The following is a 20,076-nucleotide window of genomic DNA, read 5'->3' as shown; positions in this document are numbered from 1 at the left end:
ATGGTAAATAAGTATTTTGCAAGGTTTTTCCAAAATTCTGACACAAATTGACATTCTAAGAACAAGTGAGACAGATTCTCATCTTCTTCTTCACAGAAAACACAGATATCATCAATAGCCACAAATGTGGATATCATAGAATTACATGGATATATCTTATGTCAAATGTTGAATTACACTTCCTTAACTTTGTTTGGTATACAGTATTTGTAAGGCATAAACATGCATTTTTCCAGACAATTGCAGGAATAAGCATGTTCCAGAAAAACTTTCCTCTCAGTGTAAGTTGGTTTTGTGAATGAAGAATTTGTCTTATATATTTATTACAACAAGATCTCTCAAGTAAGCCCATGCCTTCCAATCTGAGTTCTGGATAAACTTTGTGATCAGTCCCAAAATTAAGATGAGTTTTCATAAGTGTAGTTAGACCACTGGGAACGGCGTTGATCACAGAAATAAACTCTGTGAAAGGTTTTGGAAACTCGTTCAATGTTATAAATTGTTCATATGTGAGAATATTACCCTTGTTTTATTTTTTATTTATTTCACCTTTATTTAACCTTTATTTATTGTCGAAAATATCAAGAACAAAGTCAATATTCCTCTCATGCCAGCTGGGGTAGAACAATGACTTATTCCTTACAGTTATGTCTGAATTATTCCACAAAAGAGCTTTATGTGGGGGAAAATTGTGCAGGAAACATATTTTCCAGGCCATTAAAGCTTGTTGGTGAAACCTAGCCAATTTAAGCAGGTCATCTTTCAGGAATATAATTACATTTCAGTAAAAATTGAAGATTTATTAAACACATTATTTGGAATGAAATACCATATTGAATCAGTATTGATCAAACATTTTTTCAACCAGTTTATCTTGAAAGTGTTATTTATGTCAACAAAATCCAACACATCTAGACGGCCTTCAGCTCTTTGGTTAGAAAGGACAGATTTTTTTAGTTTGTGAGACTTATTCTTCCAGATGAAGTCAAGAAAGGTCTTATTAATCTCTTTACAAGTAGCTGGATTTACACATAACGATAATGAGGGGTACACAAAATGTGACAGTCCCTCTGCCTTGGACAGAAGTACTCTCCCAAGTATAGAAAGATCTCTTTGTAGCCAATTATTAAATATATTTTTAGTTCTCTTAATTTTAGGAGAGAAATTCAAATGTTGTCTGACTAAGTGGGTTTTTGACAGGAGTATTCCTAAATATTTAACACAGTCCTTTACAGGAATATTTTCTATTTCTTTATCATCAGAGTCAAATAAACATAAGATTTCACATTTAGAAACATTCAGTTTTAATCCTGATGCAATAGAAAATGCAGTTATAGCATTAAGGGCATGGGTGACCTGGTCTTTGTCTCTTAAGAAAAGAGTAGCATCATCAGCCAGTTGGGAGATTTTGATTTCTTTGTTAAAAATGGTTAAGCCATACAAATTTGCATTATTCAGAATATCTAGAGATAGAAGTTCCACAACCAAAATTAATAAAAATGGCGAAATTGGGCATCCCTATCGTACACTTCTGTTGATACCGAATCTTTTGGAAGTATTAAGGTTTAGTAGCATAGAACTATTTATATCTTTGTAAAATATGCAAATTACTTTAATAAAAGAGAAATTCATGTTGAATTGTGTCAAAGGCTTTACAGAAGTCCAAAAATAGGACAACCACATCTGAGTCAATTGCATCTGAATAATCTATAAGGTCCAAGACTAAACTAATGTTAGAGCTTATGTGACGGCCCTTCATAAATCCTGTTTGAGTCTCGTTTAAAATGGTATCTATTCCTTTCTTTAATCTTTTGGCATAAACCAGAGCAATCAATTTGTAATCAATATTTAGTAAAGTAATTGGTCTCCAATTGTCAATGAGAGAAGGGTCTTTATCAGGCTTCAGAATCAATGAAATAAGGCCCTGGTTCATAGTGGAGACCATTTCCCAATTTTTAATGCAATCTTGAAACATATTGAAAATCGGGTCTTCTAGTAACTCCCAAAACTGTCTATAGAATTCAACTGACAGCCCATCAGGGCCAGGTGATTTCCCTTTTTTCATTGAATTCAGAGCCTCTCTAATTTCTTCAATTGACACAGGTGAATCGCAAACTGAGTGGAAATTATCCTCAATGACAGGGACATAATTCTGAATGTGGCAAATGTAGCTTTCACAACCATCTTCCTGAAATTGAGAGCTGTAAAGGTTTTCATAAAAGGAATTGACAAATTATAATATGGTAATGGGATCTTTGCATAAAACATCGTTAATTTTGTGTGCAGTTATAGATTTTCTTTGGTAGTTTCTCTTTTCAAGTGCAAAAAAAGTAACTAGTGTTTCTTTCCCCCTCTTCAATCCATTTAACTCTTGACCTTACAAAGGCACCCATTGCCAGATCCGTGTAAAGCTGTTCTAATTCTAGTTGTAAAGATTTGAATACAGACTCCTCTTCTTCAGATAGATTATCTTTCTTTAGAAAACTCTCAAGCTTCCTCACCATCTCCTTTTCTCTAATTTTATTTAATTGCATCAGCTCTTTGGCACGTTTAATGGCTACCACTCTGATTTCATATTTGAAAAATTCCAATCTACTTCTATGACCCAAGTCTTTTTTTGCAAAAATATCTTTAGCTAATGATTTGATGTTTTCAATGAGAGTAGTATCTTTAAGAAGTGTGTTGTTTCATTCCCAGTATCCTCAAATACCTTTAGATTTTTTAGTAGCTTGTAAATTCAGGGAAATCAAGTGATGATCAGAAAAGGGAGCCAACTGATGATCTACATCTATAACAAATTGTAACAAAAAAGGGGAAATTAGGAATAAATCTATTCTAGATGTACGTGACATAGTTTTGTTGGTCCAGGTATAACCCTTAGCAAATAACGCCAGGCATCCTCAACACAGAGATCCTTGCATAATGTAATGATAATGTTACTATTTTGAGGGTTTTGACTCGTTCTAGGAGGAAAACGATCAGCAGATGCATCGGGTGTTTCATTAAAATCCTCTGAAATAATTAGAAAAGCCTTTGAGTATTTGTTGCTTAAATCCTGTACTTTCCTGGTAAATTGGGTAAAAAGGGTCTTATTGGGAGCATGTGCGTTAATGTCCATATGCATTACAGATGATGAAAATAGCATTGTCAAGTTTAACAGTTACTATGACCCATCTCCCGTCTTGTGAAGATGTGGAATCTAGAACGTCACCTTTAAACTTGTGAATGTGTCAAAACACCAGCAGAATGATTTGATCCATGACTGAAATAGGCCATATCTCCCCTGAACAAGGCATCATACCTTTTAAGAAACGATTACGTGACGATTCCCTTAGCAACTGAGTGACGCAGAATGACAACGGTAACACGATTGGTCTACAGTCTGCTGGGCGGAGCATGAGACGTTTCGCCATCTATTTACCAATGGATTCTTATCTCCTCCTTTTCTAAAATCTCTGGTAGATCTATCTTGCGTCTTATGTGCGCAAAGGCCCGACAAAATGTGTAAACTCTGATTGGAAGAGCAAGACCGACAAAAGCCCCCACGGTAGCCAATCAACGCACACACCAAACAAATACACTCGAATCAGATTGGACCGTTGTCACTCTTGGGCTGCTGGCAGTGCTAAAATAGTCGCATTCTACGAAAGACCTTTGAAATTGGATCACATATCGGTACATCACCACTAGCTTCCTCAATTAACTCAAAGGTGAGTGAACATCAATGTTACTACCAAAGAACGATATTAATAACCCTAGAATTTTTATTTTTGAGTATTGTTTTGACTGATTCAGAACATACCATCATTCCTCACGTGTGGCGCTTGAACATCATAGCGCGCTGTCTCTTTCCAATCTATTACAGTGTTATGTTATAGGGTTCATTGATTTTGTGGTGTCATGTAGAGTGACTTGACCATCTTAAACAACTGAGTGACATGAACAAGCATGATGAAATACCATTTACAGTAGCATCATCAGTCGCGCCAAGGTAGCCTACTGTAGCTAACGGGGACAATGGTGGAGTCCTATTACGCTGGTTTGGGATCAACCGGGCAATGTCCCGTCAAGATAGGGAGGAGCGCCTATCTCATATCAAACGGTAATCTGTGCCGATTGGTCATGGTGTCAACAAGGCAGATGGTGCATCGTCCAGAAACAAACATCTCTTTTCCATGAAATAAATGTTGTCTCTTCAAACTAGTTTTCATTGGGAAGGCAGATAAAAGCGTTTTTTTCAAAAGCAATCACTTTTGCTTGCTTGTATAACAATTAATTACGTCACTTTTGTTTTTAGGCGTCTTCGCTATCCGCCAGAGCGGAACACCTGGCTCACGACCGGGACACATCCTTGTTCCAAAACGAATGCAATCACTTTTAACCCGGGGTAAACTCCTCCCACTAGGGTAACCCGGGCCAGATAAACGAACCTCCTCAGTGTAAAATGCGGCGATTGCATCATCTATCTCTTACGAAATTTTGGAGCCTAACAGAAAGTACAATTTGACATGATGGTGGATGGAAGATGTGTAGAATTTAGTAGCCTACGATGGAAGGGGAAAAAGTGTTGCCTACAATAGAAAGGATACATTTTAGCAGCTATCAATTTGATGTCAGAATTTAAACTTTAGGTCTAATGTTACTTAACTGTTTTTTAATAGATTAGTCTCCACAGGTTTGTCTGTGCACTTTATTACAGGTTTGTCTGTCCACTTTATCTAATGCTGAATAGATGACTGACACTTGAACAAATTGACACTAAACCTATAATCAATAACTAGAATCATAAATGGTATGGCAACTGCTTGGCCTCTGACAGCAAGGCACTACAGGGGGTAGTGCATATGTCCCAGTACATCACTGGGGCCAAGCTTCCTGCCATCCAGGACCTGTATTCCAGGCGGTGTCAGAGGAAAGCCCAGACTCCAGCCACCCTAGTCATAGACTGTTCTCTCTGCTACCGCACGGCAAGTAGTACCGGATCGCCAAGTCTAGGTCCAAAAGGCTTTTTAACAGCTTCTATCCACAAGCCATAAGGCTCCTGAACAACTCAACTAAATTGCTACCGGAACTATTTGCATTGACCCCCCCCCACCACCTCCATTTTTATGGTGCTGCTACTTTCTGTTTATTATATATGCATAGTAACTTTACTTCTACCTACATGTACATATTACCTCAATTACCTCGACTGTGTGCCCCGACACACTGACTCTGTACCGGTACCCCCTGTATATAGCCTCGCTGTTATTACAGTTTAATTTAGTAAATACTTTCTTAACACTCATTTTTCTTAAAACTGCATTGTTGGGTAAGGGCTTGTAAGTAAGCATTTCACTGTAACCTGTTGTATTCGGCGCATGTGACAAAGACCAGTGCATCCTGGTTTTGCCTTTAGATAGTAGAATAAATGTAGGAAAACATCATTTTTTAATGATCCGATATAGCTGGCAGACTAAATTACTATTCATTGAGGCTAAATTCACAACCTGGCACTCATACCATCAGGGCCACCGAATCATCCCCAGCTTCCAATTGGCTCATTCATCCCCCCTCCTCTCCCCTGTATCTATTCCCCAGGTCATTGCTGTAAATGAGTATGTGTTCAGTCAACTTACCTGGTAAAATAAGGGTTAAATAAGTACAACAAAAAACTAATATGATCCTTGGAAAAATGTGTAAGACGTCAATTAGTCTGCATAGGCTTACTTGAATATTCAGAAAGCCCTATCAGTTTACCTGTAGCAGGGATGTTGCAGCCTCATACTGAAGTACACAGTCTTGGAAACGGCAAACACTGTTGCTTCTTATGCTGTTGTTGTCTGTGTGAGCTGGTCTGCATCATCATCATCATGTAACCAGTCAATCAGTGTGTGCCGGGCAGGTGTGTGTGTTCCTGTGTGTGTTCCTTTCCCTTAGCACTCATTAACAACTGCTTTTAGAGTTGATGGATACAGACTGTGTGTGCCTATTGTCATTTCCATGTAAAAGGACCCATGAGCGACGTCAAGTTCATGGGAGCATATCAAATTGGGTGTCAAATTAAAGCTAAGTCTATATTTTAGGGAAATTAAGGCATAGATTCATTTTTCAACCATTTTCAATAATAAATGTTTTTGGCATAAGTAAAGTCTTTGATTTCTGGTCAAGAAAACGTCTTAAAAGATATTACAAATACACCAATAGACCCCGCCAACTAATATCAACACTTATATATTTAGTTTTGGAGAAATGATTTGCCTTCTGTATGTTTAAGAAACATTGCCTTGTAATTCTTTTACCAAAACCCCACTTATCTTTAATATATTTTCTAATTTCTCTCCCTCATGAGGAGGGAGGATAATACAAGTTCATAGAAGTAGCAAGTAAAGGTAGACCTACCAATTAGTTATAGTGTTTTTACTTATGTCATGTTTTGTTTATGAATTATTAAGTGATCAAAACTCGTAATTATCTTACTGCAATTGAATTGCTACAATGGGATATCAGAGTAGTCACAGTTGGGTCACTTGCTACTCCCTTCCACTGGCATACTGTTATGTTCAGCTCATAACTGTTTTCTTTCTCTTTCTGTCTGGTGGTCAAAGCAAGACTGAAAACAGTCTGGACAGCCCCTCCTCCTCTTTTCAATGTCACCTCTCCTGGCTCTTACTAACACCTACCCAACCCATGAGCCCCCTCACTTTCCATTTACTGAAACCATCATCCGCACCTACTGAGCACTGACTGACACTGGACGTCCATGGACCTTGAAAAGTACTTTACATTTTGTCAGTCCGCTCTGGCTGTGGTTTCACTGTTTTTTGGGCAGGACCGTCTGTGGTTTCACTGTTTTTTGGGCAGGACCGTCTGTGGTTTCACTGTTTTTTGGGCCGGACCGTCTGTGGTTTCACTGTTTTTTGGGCCGGACCGTCTGTGGTTTCACTGTTTTTTGGGCAGGACCGTCTGTGGTTTCACTGTTTTTTGGGCCGGACCGTCTGTGGTTTCACTGTTTTTTGGGCCGGACCGTCTGTGGTTTCACTGTTTTTTGGGCCGGACCGTCTGTGGTTTCACTGTTTTTTGGGCCGGACCGTCTGTGGTTTCACTGTTTTTTGGGCAGGACCGTCTGTGGTTTCACTGTTTTTTGGGCAGGACCGTCTGTGGTTTCACTGTTTTTTTTTTGGGCCGGACCGTCTGTGGTTTCACTGTTTTTTGGGCCGGACCGTCTGTGGTTTCACTGTTTTTTGGGCCGGACCGTCTGTGGTTTCACTGTTTTTTGGGCCGGACTGTCTGTGGTTTCACTGTTTTTTGGGCCGGACCGTCTGTGATTTCACTGTTTTTTGCTAATAGCTCTATATTGAAAATACTGTGATTTGAAGAAACATTTTTCAGAGATTAAATTATTAAAACATGTATGTTCATGATCATTTCTACACACTTTCTACCTGGTTTAAGTCGTTAAAGTTCAGACTAGTTCACCATAGAATAGGTTATGCTCAGCCAGGCAGAGGAGAAGCTGCTGTGTTCTGTTTGTTAACAACTTAACCAGCAGCTTTGGTAGGCTACTTCTGTTTAAACCAGACCCTTTCAGTGCCGTTGTACTCGCAGGAAAAGATGACGGACCACTGTCCAGTGATAATAGATATTTGATTGAGTTGTTAACCCACACAATCTGACATTTTAAAGGCCCAGTGCAGTCAAAAACACATTTCTCTGTGTTTTATATCTATTTCCACACTATGAAGTTGGAATTTGTTTTGGTGGGATGGAGATTTGGCCTTCCATGGTGGCATCACCATGCGGTAGTTAAGTTAATAGACCAATAAGAACACGTTCCAAACCTCTCTGCCAAGAATATTTGTTATTTTTTCAGTTTTTCCCTCTCCACTCAGACCACTCACGGACAGTCCTTGCTTGAAAAATTTCCCTTTGCTAAGAAGCTATTTTTGTTTCTTTTTGACAATTTTAATTCAAAACAATCACAGTAAGGTACTTAATTGTTTCCGAGAAACGATATGATGTTGAGATAGATGGCTCCATTGGACCTTTAAAAACAAAGTAGAAACATTTGACTTTTTTCTGTTAACCTGTGTTAAACAAAAACACATATAGACTCGGGTTATAAATTCATCCTAATAGCAGTGTTGATGCAATGTTGAAAGGGTATCCTGAAATAACAAGGAAACGATGCTGACTCAACCATTTGTTACCTGCTGGGTAGTCGTAAGCTAAAGGACAGGATAATCCGCACTGTGAAGGTGACCTTGCTCCTCTTGCATCATCACCCAGAGCTGGGGTTAGCTGTGGACCATCTCTATGGTTGTTTTCCGATGTTGCTACATTACATTTACATTTGAGTTATTTAGCAGACGCGCTTATCCAGAGCGACATCCATCTTAAGATTGCTAGGTGGGACAACCACATGTCATAGTAAGTACGTTTTCCCTCAATAAAGTAGCTATCAGCAAGGTCAGAGCTAATAAGAGGGAACGGAGTCAAGTGCTAGTGGTACTGAAGTTCACGAAAGGCCAAGAGACTAGAGGTGGCAGAACGGAGTACTTGGGTTGGGGTGTAGGGTTTGAGCAGAACCTGTATGTAGGGAGATGCAGTTCCTCTTGCTGCTCCGTAGGCAAGTACTATGGTCTTTTAGTGGATGCGAGCTTCGACTGGAAGCCAGTGGATTGTGCGGAAGAGCGAGGTGAAATGGGAGAATTTGGGAAGGTTGAACACCAGGCGGGCTGCAGCGTTCTGGATAAGTTGCAGGGGTTTGATGGCACAAGTGAGGAGCCCAGCCAACAGCGAGTTGCAGTAGTCCAGACGGGCGATGACAAGTGGCTGGATTAGGACCTGTGCTACTTCCGGTGTAAGGTAGGGTCATACTATACGGATGTTGTAGAGAATGAACCTGCAGGAGCGAGTCACTGCTTTGATGTTTGCAAAGAACGACAGAATGTTGTCTAGGGTCACACCAAGGTTCCTTGCACTCTGGGAGGTGGACACTGTGGGGTTGTCAACTGTGATGGAGAGGTCTTGGAGGGGGCAGGCCTTTCCCAGGAGGAAGAGCAGCTCCATTTTGTTGAGATTGAGCTTGAGGTGGTGGGACGACATCCAAGCTGAGATATCTGCCAGGCATGCAGAGATGTGTGTCACCACCTGGGTATCAGAAGGGGCAAGGAGAAAGGTAGTTGATTGTCATCCGCATAGCAGTGATAGGAGAGACCATGTGAGGATATGACGGAGCCGAGTGACTTGGTGTATAGTGAGAAGAGGAGAAGGCCTAGAACCAAGCCCTGGGGAATACCAGTAGTGAGAATATATGGTGCAGACACAGATCCTCTCCACGTCACCTGGTAGGAGCGCCCTGCCAGGTAGGATGCAATCCAGAGCCTGAGGCATCCAGCACTGAGAGAGTGGTGAAGGATCTGATGGTTCACTGTGTCGAAGGCAGCGGATAGATCTAGAAGGATGGGAACAGAGGAGAGAGAGTCAGCTTTGGCAGTGCGGGGGAGCCTTCGTGACACAGAGAAGAGCAGTCTGCGAGTCATAGGATGTGGAAAGGGAGGATAGTAGGTTCGAAGCGGCAGAATCAGGAGAGCGAAGATTACGACGACACATGACCATCAGGGTAGAGGCTGAGAGGCTGGGGTTGGAGGAGAGGGAGACAGAAAAGGGAAAAAGTAGTGATCAGAGACCTCGAGGGGGGTTGTAATGAGATTCGTAGGCGATTGGGTGTTTGCCAGCTTAGAAAATGTAAAGTGCATTGGGATCTGTACGAGATTATCTCGATTTATGAGTTTGAACTCCATCAACTTAGTAAGAATGTCTTACTTTCCTGGACCCTTTTGTTTTATATGGATTACAGATTATCACATGTCATGGTCTGTCAGTCACGAGAGTAGGGATGTGAAGGCTTTTAAAACATTCAGAAATGCAAGAGCCTTAAAATGATACAATTGAGTTTTGCTTGTTTTATTGCTCTTGAATGTTAGTGCTGTTGAATACAGATGGCCAATCCAGCTGAGCATGAACAGAATTTACAAATGAACCCTGGACAGAGCATTGTTTCTCACATTGGACCTTTGTTTGGTCAAAGTTGCTGTACATTTCGTCCATTTTGACCTGTTAGGCTTTCTACCTGCAATCCCTGAGAAGACTGCTATTTCAGAAGTACTTTGCTTGTCTATTCAAGCCGTACAGAAAGGGAGAGTTGTCATTGTTATCCAATAGAGTAATCAGGATAAGTCGTGTGTGTCTGTGAATGCAGAGCTAGGCTAATCGGCCCTTTTAAAAGAGACCCAACGGCAGAGACCGAGGTTTCGTGCTTTATACTCTAGTCTCTGCAGTGTGTAGCCTATATAGGTTACCTGTGTGAAAGTCTGGGTTGCAGTGTGTAGGCCTGTTGGGGGAGCATTCTATTCTCCCTGGCAGTATTCACCTGGACATATCCTGGCTTGTCCTTGTTATGTAAGGACAGGAATGGTAATAATGTATACATATACGGAATGTAACCACATTGGGTGTGTGTTATTTTTCATAGATCTGCATATTAGCTGAGAAGGGTAGTACATTTTACTACAATAATTTGATAATCTTTCAGTTACTCTTTGTATCCTCTCTCTCTCTCTGTCCTCTCTCTCTCTCTCTCAGGTGAGTCATGTCGTCGGTTTTCTCCAGCACGGACTCTGTGGGCGCCGAGCCCTCCGTCTGCCCCAATGCAGCCAAGCTCAGCAACGCACAAGCCAACGGAGTGGCTGCCATTTTGAAAGGGGGATCCAAGGTCAACGGAGAAGCCATGTTGAACGGCCACAAGCTCTCCATGAATGGATCGGCTCAAGTGAACGAGGACAGTGCTGGCCGTAAGGCCCAGAATGGGTCGGTCCATGTGAACGGGCATGAGGGGGAGAACGATCTAGAGAAGGCAGCCGCAGGCGTGGAGGAGAGGCAGTGGATCCGTCCTGACTTGCCCAGCAAATGCACTTGGAAACTGGGCGGGTCTTCCGTAGAGTCCCCTCACTGCCACTCTGAACTGTGAGTCACATCTCCATAGCAGAACCAGAGTATTTACACATATTCTGCTGATCCTCCGTCCTCTTTGAACACCTACAGTCCATTCGGAAACTATTCAGAACAGTTGACTTTTTCCACATTTAGTTACGTTACAGCCTTATTCTAAAATGGATAAAAACAAATGTTTTCCTCATCAATCTACACACAATACCCCATAATGACAAAGCAAAAACTGTTTTTTAGAAATTGTATTCAAAATAAGAAACTGAAATATCGCATTTACATAAGGATTCAGACCATTTACTCAGTACTTTGTTAAAGCACCTTTGGCAGTGATTACAGGCTAAAATCTTCTTGGGTATGACGCTGCAAGCTTGGCACACCTGTATTTGGGGAGTTTCTCCCATTCTTCTCTGCAGATCCTCTCAAACTCTGTCAGGTTGGATGGGGAGCGTCGTTGCACAGCTATTTTCAGGTCTCTCCAGAGATGTTCGATCAGGTTCAAGTCCAGGCTCTGGCTGAGCCACTCAAGGACATTCAGAGACTTGTGCCAAAGCCACTCCAGTGTTGTCTTGGCTGCGTGCTTAGGGTCATTGTCCTGTTGAAAGGTGAACCTTCACCCCAGTCTGAGGTCCTGAGCACTCTGGAGCAGGTTTTCATCAACGATCTCTCTGTACTTTGCTCCGTTCATCTTTCTCTCGATCCTAACTAGTCTCCCAGTCCCTGCCACTGAAAACAATCCCCACAGCATGATACTGCCACTAGTATGCTTCACCATAGGGATGGTGCCAGGTTTCCTCATGACGTGATGCTTGGCATTCAGGCCAAAGAGTTCAACCTTGGTTTCATCAGACCAGAGAATCTTGTTTGTCATGGTCTGAGTCCTTTAGGTGCCTTTTGGCAAACTCCAAGCGGGCTTTCATGTGTCTTTTACTGAGGAGATGCTTACGTCTGGCCACTTTACCATAAAGGCCTGATTGGTGGAATGCTGCGGAGATGGTTGTCCTTCTGGAAAGTTATCCCACCTCCACAGAGGAACTCTGGAGCTCTGTCAAAATGTGACAATTGGGTTCTTGGTCACCTCCCTGACCAAGGCCCTTCTCCCTCAATTGCTCAGTTTGACCGGGCGCCCAGCTCTAGGAAGAGTCTTGGTGGTTCCAAACTTCTTCATTTATGAATGATGGATGCCACTGTGTTCTTGGGGACCTTCAATGCTGCAGAATTGTTTTGGTACCGTTCCCCAGATATCGGAGCACTACGGACAATTCCTTCAACCTCATGGCTTGGTTTTTGCTCTGACATGCACTGTCAGCTATGGGACCTTATAGACAGGTGTGCCTTTCTATATCATGTCCATTAAATTGAATTTACCACAGGTGGACTCCAATCAAGTTGTAGAAACTTCTCAAGGATGATCAGTGGAAACAGGATGCACTTGAGCTCAATTTAGAGTCTCATAGCAAAGGGTCTGAATACTTATGTAAATAAGGTATGTGTTTTATATTTTTAATACATTTGCAAAAAATGTCTATAAACCTGTTTTTGCTTTGTCATTATGGGGTATTGTGTGTAGATTGATGAGGATTTTTTATTTGATTTAATCAATTTTAGAACAAGGCTGTAACGTAACAAAATATGGAAAAAGTCAAGCGGTCTGAGTACTTTCTGAATGCACTGTATAGTTTACATAGTTCACTGACTCCACTAATTTCCCTTGTGTAGATAAGATATAGTCACCAGCTTGCTTCACTTGAAAGGGGAAAACAGAACCAAGATAACCCATCTCCATGTGCTTTTATGTCTCTCATTTTGTTGAGCAACAACATTAAAAACAGGATGTTGTTTTGACTTGCAAGAATTTGATATATAGCCTGGCTCCATTTTCCTGCATAATGACACACCTGAAAGGGCCAGAGCCACAGAGGACCCAGGAATGAGGAAGGGTTGGGCAAAAGATGGTTGGTGTTTCACCATGACATGGCAATTTTAGGATTGTTTCCAGCAACACTGAAGTGAGCTGGCATTTTGGCCTAGGGAAAAGGGTATGTGCGTGTGCATTTCTCTGGCACAGTCTGGCTGTTTGACACTGTAGTCTCTCCACTCAATAAATGTAAGTTGTTATATGTTGTTATATAAAGCATCAACAACTCAGTGCTGCCTGCCACATGCACAGGCGTGTTTGTCTCACTGACAAACAGAATCCATAGGCTATACAGTACCATGTTACAAAACTCTCTGTCCCAAAGATTTCATGATACAGAGGTTACCCTGTTACAAAAGTTTCCAAATTACAAAACTGTAACAACATTCAAGAAGATACACTACATGACCAAAAGTATGTGGACACCTGCTGGTCGAACATCTCATTCCAAAATCATGCCCATTAATATGGAGTTGGTCCCCCCTTTGGTGCTATAACAGCCTACACTCTTCTGGGAAGGTTTTCCACTAGATGTTGGGACATTGCTGCAGGGACTTGCTTCCATTCAGCCACAAGGACATTAGTGAGGTTGGGTACTTACTGATGTAGGGCGATTAGGCCTGGCTCGCAGTCGGCGTTCCAATTCATCCCAAAGGTGTTCGATGGTGTTGAGGTCAGGGCTCTGTGCAGGCCAGTCAAGTTCTTCCACACCGATCTCGACAAAACATTTCTGTATGAACCTCGCTTTGTGCACGGGGGCATTGTCATGCTGAAACAGGAAAGGGCCTTCCCCAACTGTTGCCACTAAGTTAGAAGCACAGAATCGTCAAGAATATCATTGTATGCCGTAGCGTTAAGATTTCGTTTCACTAGAACTAAGGGGCCCGGACAATGAAAAACAGCCCCAGACTATTATTCCTCCTCCACCAAACTTTACAGTTGGCACTATGCATTCATGCAGGTAGCGTTTCTCCTGACATCCAACAAACCCAGATTCATCTGTCAGACTGCCAGATGGTGAAGCGTGATTCATCACTCCATAGAACGCGTTTCCACTGCTCTAGAGTCCAATGGTGGCAATCTTTGTACCACTCCAACCGACGCTTGGCATTGCTTATGGTGATCTTAGGCTTGTGTGCGGCTGCTCGGCCATGGAAAACCATTTCATGAAGCTCCTGACGAGCAGTTCTTGTGCTGACGTTAGTGGTCCTGTTCTGTGAGCTTGTGTGGCTTACCACTTTGTCGTTGTTGCTCCCAGACGTTTCGTCTTCGAAATAACAGCACTTACAGTTGACCGGGGCAGCTCTAGCACACCAGAAGTTTGATGAACTAACTTGTTGGAAAGGTGGCATCCTATGACGTTGCCACGTTGAAAGTCACTGAGCTCTTTAGTAAGGCCATTCTACTGCCAGTGTTGTCGATGGAGATTGCATGGCAGAGTGCTCAATTTTATACACCTGTCAGCGACAGGTGTGGCTGAAATAACCGAATACACTAAGTTGAAGTGGTGTCCACATACTTTTTTTTATATAGTGTACTTTGGATCAAATATACCCATGTTTACAGAGCATTTTACAAATACAATTAGATTTGTTTTTGTTGCCTTGTTTCCTTGTCTATTTGGGAATGATCCATGTTTTCTCTGTGTATATTAACGGAGTCTCCATCCCATACCCGCCTCTCAGGACTGAAGCTCCCAGCATTCTACCCAACATCCTCGGGAAGATCGGAGACACACCTCTGGTCCGCATGAACAAGATCCCCAAAGCCTTCGGCCTTAAGTGTGAACTCTGTGAGTATTTACACATACACACACAGTCATGTTATGACACACACAGTCAACCTTGAAGGCATGACACACAGTCAACACACACAGCACGGCACCCACTAAGCATATTGACACTAGCCAGAAGACAACCAGATAAAGGCAATGTCTGTATTTGCACTTCCTTGTTTGTGTCAACATGATGGAAATACAGAAACTTATCAGGCTGTGTCATTTTTAACTCACATTTTCTGTCCCCCAAAAAAAAAAAAAAACTGTGAGTGTGTTTGATTTACACATTGTGGGCGATCAGCTGTCTTCAAGAGAGCAGTTATATGTTTTAAAGCATAAATCCAGCAGTAGAGGACATGACAAAGAGGGAGGGATGGAGAGAGAGGAAGGAGCGAGGGTTAGGAGGGATGGAGAGAGAGGAAGGAGCGAGGGTTAGGAGGAATGGAGAGAGAGGAAGGAGCGAGGGTTAGGAGGAATGGAGAGAGAGGAAGGAGCGAGGGTTAGGAGGAATGGAGAGAGAGGAAGGAGCGAGGGTTAGGAGGGATGGAGAGAGAGGAAGGAGCGAGGGTTAGGAGGAATGGAGAGAGAGGAAGGAGTGAGGGTTAGGAGGAATGGAGAGAGAGGAAGGAGCGAGGGTTAGGAGGGATGGAGAGAGAGGAAGGAGCGAGGGTTAGGAGGAATGGAGAGAGAGGAAGGAGCGAGGGTTAGGAGGAATGGAGAGAGAGGAAGGAGCGAGGGTTAGGAGGAATGGAGAGAGAGGAAGGAGCGAGGGTTAGGAGGATGGAGAGGGTTAGAGGAAGGAGCGAGGGTTAGGAGGAATGGAGAGAGAGGAAGGAGCGAGGGTTAGAGCGAGGGTTAGGAGGAATGGAGAGAGAGGAAGGAGCGAGGGTTAGGAGGAATGGAGAGAGAGGAAGGAGCGAGGGTTAGGAGGAATGGAGAGAGAGGAAGGAGCGAGGGTTAGGAGGAATGGAGTGAGAGGAAGGAGCGAGGGTTAGGAGGAATGGAGAGAGAGAGGAAGGAGCGAGGGTTAGGAGGAATGGAGAGAGAGGAAGGAGCGAGGGTTAGGAGGGATGGAGAGAGAGGAAGGAGCGAGGGTTAGGAGGAATGGAGAGAGAGGAAGGAGCGAGGGTTAGGAGGAATGGAGAGAGAGGAAGGAGCGAGGGTTAGGAGGAATGGAGAGAGAGGAAGGAGCGAGGGTTAGGAGGAATGGAGAGAGAGGAAGGAGCGAGGGTTAGGAGGGATGAGAGAGAGGAAGGAGCGAGGGTTAGGAGGAATGGAGAGAGAGGAAGGAGCGAGGGTTAGGAGGGATGGAGAGAGGGAAGGAGCGAGGGTTAGGAGGAATGGAGAGAGAGGAAGGAGCGAGGGTTAGGAGGGATGGAGAGAGAGGAAGGAGCGAGGGTTAGGAGGGATGGAGAGAGAGGAAGGAGCGAGGGTTAGGAGGAATGGAGAGAGAGGAAGGAGCGAGGGTTAGGAGGAATGGAGAGAGAGGAAGGAGCGAGGGTTAGGAGGAATGGAGAGAGAGGAAGGAGCGAGGGTTAGGAGGAATGGAGAGAGAGGAAGGAGCGAGGGTTAGGAGGAATGGAGAGAGAGGAAGGAGCGAGGGTTAGGAGGAATGGAGAGAGAAGGAAGGAGCGAGGGTTAGGAGGAATGGAGAGAGAGGAAGGAGCGAGGGTTAGGAGGAATGGAGAGAGAGGAAGGAGCGAGGGTTAGGAGGAATGGAGAGAGAGGAAGGAGCGAGGGTTAGGAGGGATGGAGAGAGAGGAAGGAGCGAGGGTTAGGAGGAATGGAGAGAGGGAGAAGGAGATGGAGAAAGAAATATAGACAGAGGGATAAAATAGAAGTGAGGGAGAATTCAATAATTGACCAAAGAAGAGTGCAAGAGCGAGGTAGAGGAGGCTCTCTAGACTCCTCCTGTAGTACAGTTTAGCTGTGAACCCTTTGTTATACTGTCATTACTTCACAGTAAACGTAAGGGTATCACATAGCCTCCTTTCCTGACATTACAGTCCACTAGGCTTCACTGTATGATGGTAGAGGTCTTGTCTGACGTAGGTTAGTCCACTCTGGGTGGAGGGGGGTATGGTCACCTGAAAGACCCTCTGCTGTGTGGGAATAGGTGACCTTAGGGCCACTGTAGCAAGGTGGGGTGGGAGGGGCGGCAGGAGAGGGGCAAGGTCTTGTATCAGGTGCCACTAGGCAGGATTGTGACAGTCACAAGGCTTTGGAAGTCTTGGGAAGTCAGGAGGTCGATTCTGAGGGAAATGTTCCCGTCATTACATAGTAGCATCTGTTGTTCTTGTTAAAGACCAGTTATTCTGCCCGGCGACTAGCTCAGACAGACCCTTGTTTTTTCTCTGATTGATTGGTACAGTTGACCAATGACCGGTAAAGTATGATAATACTAGACTTAATAATAGTGCCGTTTTGTACCACCCTCCATGTTGGGGGGGTTTTGAGTTCACCGCATGTGAACCATGTCACGGTCCTCAGTCTAAATCTTTCCCCTCTCGCCAGTGAGTGTTTTTTATGGGCCTGATTGTTTAGAGTCCATCTCTGGTTGATTCACATGGCTTAGTGGGACAAAGAGGCCTGTTTCCATGGTACTTCCATGGATTTTCACGTGATTCAGATGTACTTTTTGACTGTCTATAGTGGATTTGGGGCAGTTTGGAATCTGTGCCAATCGGCTATTGTACTTGTGTACGTGTGAAAGGGAGAGTGGGTGTGGTATGTGTGCGGACCTTTGGACGACCCCCCCCTCCCCCCTCATTTTCCAAATCGGCTCATGGGGGCTCAGTCTCTTCCCATGATCCCCCCCATGCCTGGGGCAACTTCTAAAGTAATCCCTTGTGTTGTTGAGGGGCTTTATAGTTAACTTGTACATAGTGGGATTTTAGTTTGAGTCTTTTCTGTGGTATTAAAAGATCTTAAGTGTTTTCTAAATTGTGTTTTCTAAATATGAGCCAGCGCAGTACATATTCATAATTCAACATTTCCTCACACGTGTGTGTGTGTGTGTGTGTGTGTGTGTGTGTGTGTGTGTGTGTGTGTGTGTGTGTGTGTGTGTGTAGTGGCCAAGTGTGAGTTCTTTAACGCAGGGGGCAGTGTGAAGGACCGTATCAGTCTAAGGATGGTGGAGGATGCAGAGAGAAATGGGATCCTCAAACCAGGAGACACCATCATCGAGCCTACCTCTGGCAACACAGGTACGCATGAGAGAGAGAGACAGACCGACAAGGCCCTCTCTGTGGAACTGGCTATGTGACTCACAGCAGAAAGATTACACCCCAGTTAAAGGATTTTTGTTTGTGTTTTTTTTGTGTGAGTATGCCTATACAAGTGCGTACACGTGTGTGTGCGTTTAAAATGAGTTTTGCCTGGTGTGATCACTGAGACCTCCCAGCCTACCTTTGACATTAGGATCTACTGCAACCCTGTGTTGTGCAGTATGGTCTGTACTGCTGACATGACCTGCAGGTATTCACACCTGTATTTACACCTGTCCTCTCTCTCTCTCTCTCTCTCTCTCTCTCTCTCTTTTGTGCTGCAGGTATTGGTCTGGCCCTGGCCTCTGCAGTTAAAGGCTATCGCTGCATCATCGTCATGCCTGAGAAGATGAGCATGGAGAAGGTGAGGCTGCTGTGTGTTTGTGTCTGTGTCCATGTGTAGGCATTTGTTATGTAATTAACTGTAATCTGGTCTTGTGTTCCTCAGGTGGATGTGCTTAGAGCCTTGGGGGCGGAGATCGTGCGTACCCCAACCACCGCCCGCTTTGATTCGCCGGAATCCCACGTGGGCGTGGCCTGGCGTCTGAAGAATGAGATTCCCAACTCTCATATCCTGGACCAGTACCGTAACCCTAGCAACCCCCTGGCCCACTACGACACCACTGCCGAAGAGATCCTGGAGCAGTGTGATGGTATGTGTGTGTGCGATAGAGAAATTGAGTGAAGAATACCCTTTTCGTACTACTGTGCTGATAGACAAATCTTTCTGCGCCACTCTGCTCTTGCAGGTAAGGTGGACATGTTGGTGGCAGGAGCTGGCACCGGTGGCACCATCACTGGCATCGCCCGCAAGCTGAAGGAGAGATGCCCCAACATCAAGGTGGTGCACTGAGTCACAAACACAATGCCCAAGATCTATAAGAAGGCAATCTGACTTGCATGTTATTGCCCTGTCTTGTGTTCTGTGTCTTGGAGAGACAATTCCAAATGAATTTAGCTGAACGTTTAAGGCAACAACGTCAATTTAAGACCCATAGGGTATTTCAGCCACACCCGTTGCTGACAGGTGTATAAAATCGAGCACACAGCCATGTAATCTCCATAGACAAACATTGGCAGTAGAATGGCCCGTACTGAAGAGCTCAGTGCCTTTCAACGTGGCACAGTCATAGGATGCCACCTTTCCAACAAGTCAGTTCGTCAAATTTCTGGCCTGCTAGAGCTGCCCCGGTCAACTGTAAGTGCTGTTATTGTGAAGGCAAAACATCTAGGAGCATCAACGGCTCTGTCACGTGGGACTAGGTGTGTGTGCAGGAATCAGACGCAGAGAGAGAGTAACAGAGTAAAGTGCTTTACTACTGCACACCAAACTGATAAGCCCAATACAATACAGGGCGCAGGACACTATACCAGACAACCCCAAAATCACAGGGTGTCCAGTATAGAAAATAAAATACACCACGACCTAATATGTACACACGTAACAAAAGACAATCCCGCACAAAACAAGGGCGGGTCAAACTACTACATATAGGGAAGCTAATTAAACCAAAATACACACAGGTGAAACTAATAAGACAAAACCAACAGACAAACGAAAAAGGGATCGGTAGCGGCTAGTAGGACGGTGACGACGACCGCCGAGCACCGCCCGAACAGGCAGGGGAGCCAACTTCAGCGGAAATCGTGACAGGCTCAGACGTGAAGTGGTAAGCCACACAATTCACAGAACAGGACCACTAACGTCCGCACAAGAACTGTTTGTCAGGAGCTTAATGAAATGGTTTTCCATGGCAGAGCAGCCGCACACAAGCCTAAGATCACCATGTGCAATGCCAAGCATCGGCTGGAGTGATGAATCATGCTACACCATCTGGCAGTCTGACAGACGAATCTGGGTTTGGCAGATGCCAGGAGATCGCTACCTGCCCCAATGCATAGTGCCAACTGTAAAGTTTGGTGGAGGAGGAATAATGGTCTGAGGCTGTTTTTCATGGTTCATGCTAGGCCCCTAAAGCTACAGCATACAATAACATTCTAGATGATTCTGTGCTTCCAACTTTGTGGCAACAGTTTGCGGACGCCTTTTCCAGTTTCAGCATGACAATGCCCCTGCGCACAAAGCCAGGTCCATACAGAAATGTTATGTCGAGATCAGTGTGGAA

General features: G+C 43.9%; 1 protein-coding gene and 1 pseudogene across 2 annotated transcripts in view; one reads left to right on the top strand and one right to left on the bottom strand.

The window, feature by feature from the left end:
• Positions 1 to 3,449: 3,449 nt before the first annotated feature.
• Positions 3,450 to 20,076, top strand: part of LOC112225401 (cystathionine beta-synthase) — a 26,109-nt gene continuing 9,482 nt past the window's right edge. The window contains exons 1-7 of one of the 2 annotated variants that reach the window (XM_042306324.1): positions 3,450 to 3,710; positions 10,627 to 11,007; positions 14,593 to 14,699; positions 17,756 to 17,890; positions 18,235 to 18,314; positions 18,399 to 18,603; positions 18,700 to 18,791. In XM_042306324.1, coding sequence (XP_042162258.1) covers positions 10,634 to 11,007; positions 14,593 to 14,699; positions 17,756 to 17,890; positions 18,235 to 18,314; positions 18,399 to 18,603; positions 18,700 to 18,791 — 993 coding nt within the window. In that variant the 5' untranslated portion in view covers positions 3,450 to 3,710; positions 10,627 to 10,633. The remainder of the gene's footprint in view (positions 3,711 to 10,626; positions 11,008 to 14,592; positions 14,700 to 17,755; positions 17,891 to 18,234; positions 18,315 to 18,398; positions 18,604 to 18,699; positions 18,792 to 20,076) is intronic. The other variant, XM_024389347.2, reaches the window with a different exon arrangement.
• LOC112225402 lies at positions 8,473 to 9,524 on the bottom strand (annotated as a pseudogene).

The sequence above is a fragment of the Oncorhynchus tshawytscha genome, linkage group LG26 (assembly GCF_018296145.1).
Source record: "Oncorhynchus tshawytscha isolate Ot180627B linkage group LG26, Otsh_v2.0, whole genome shotgun sequence".
NCBI lineage: Eukaryota > Metazoa > Chordata > Actinopteri > Salmoniformes > Salmonidae > Oncorhynchus > Oncorhynchus tshawytscha.
Note: the sequence above shows the minus strand (reverse complement) of the source record. Positions and strands in the feature narration are given on the sequence as shown.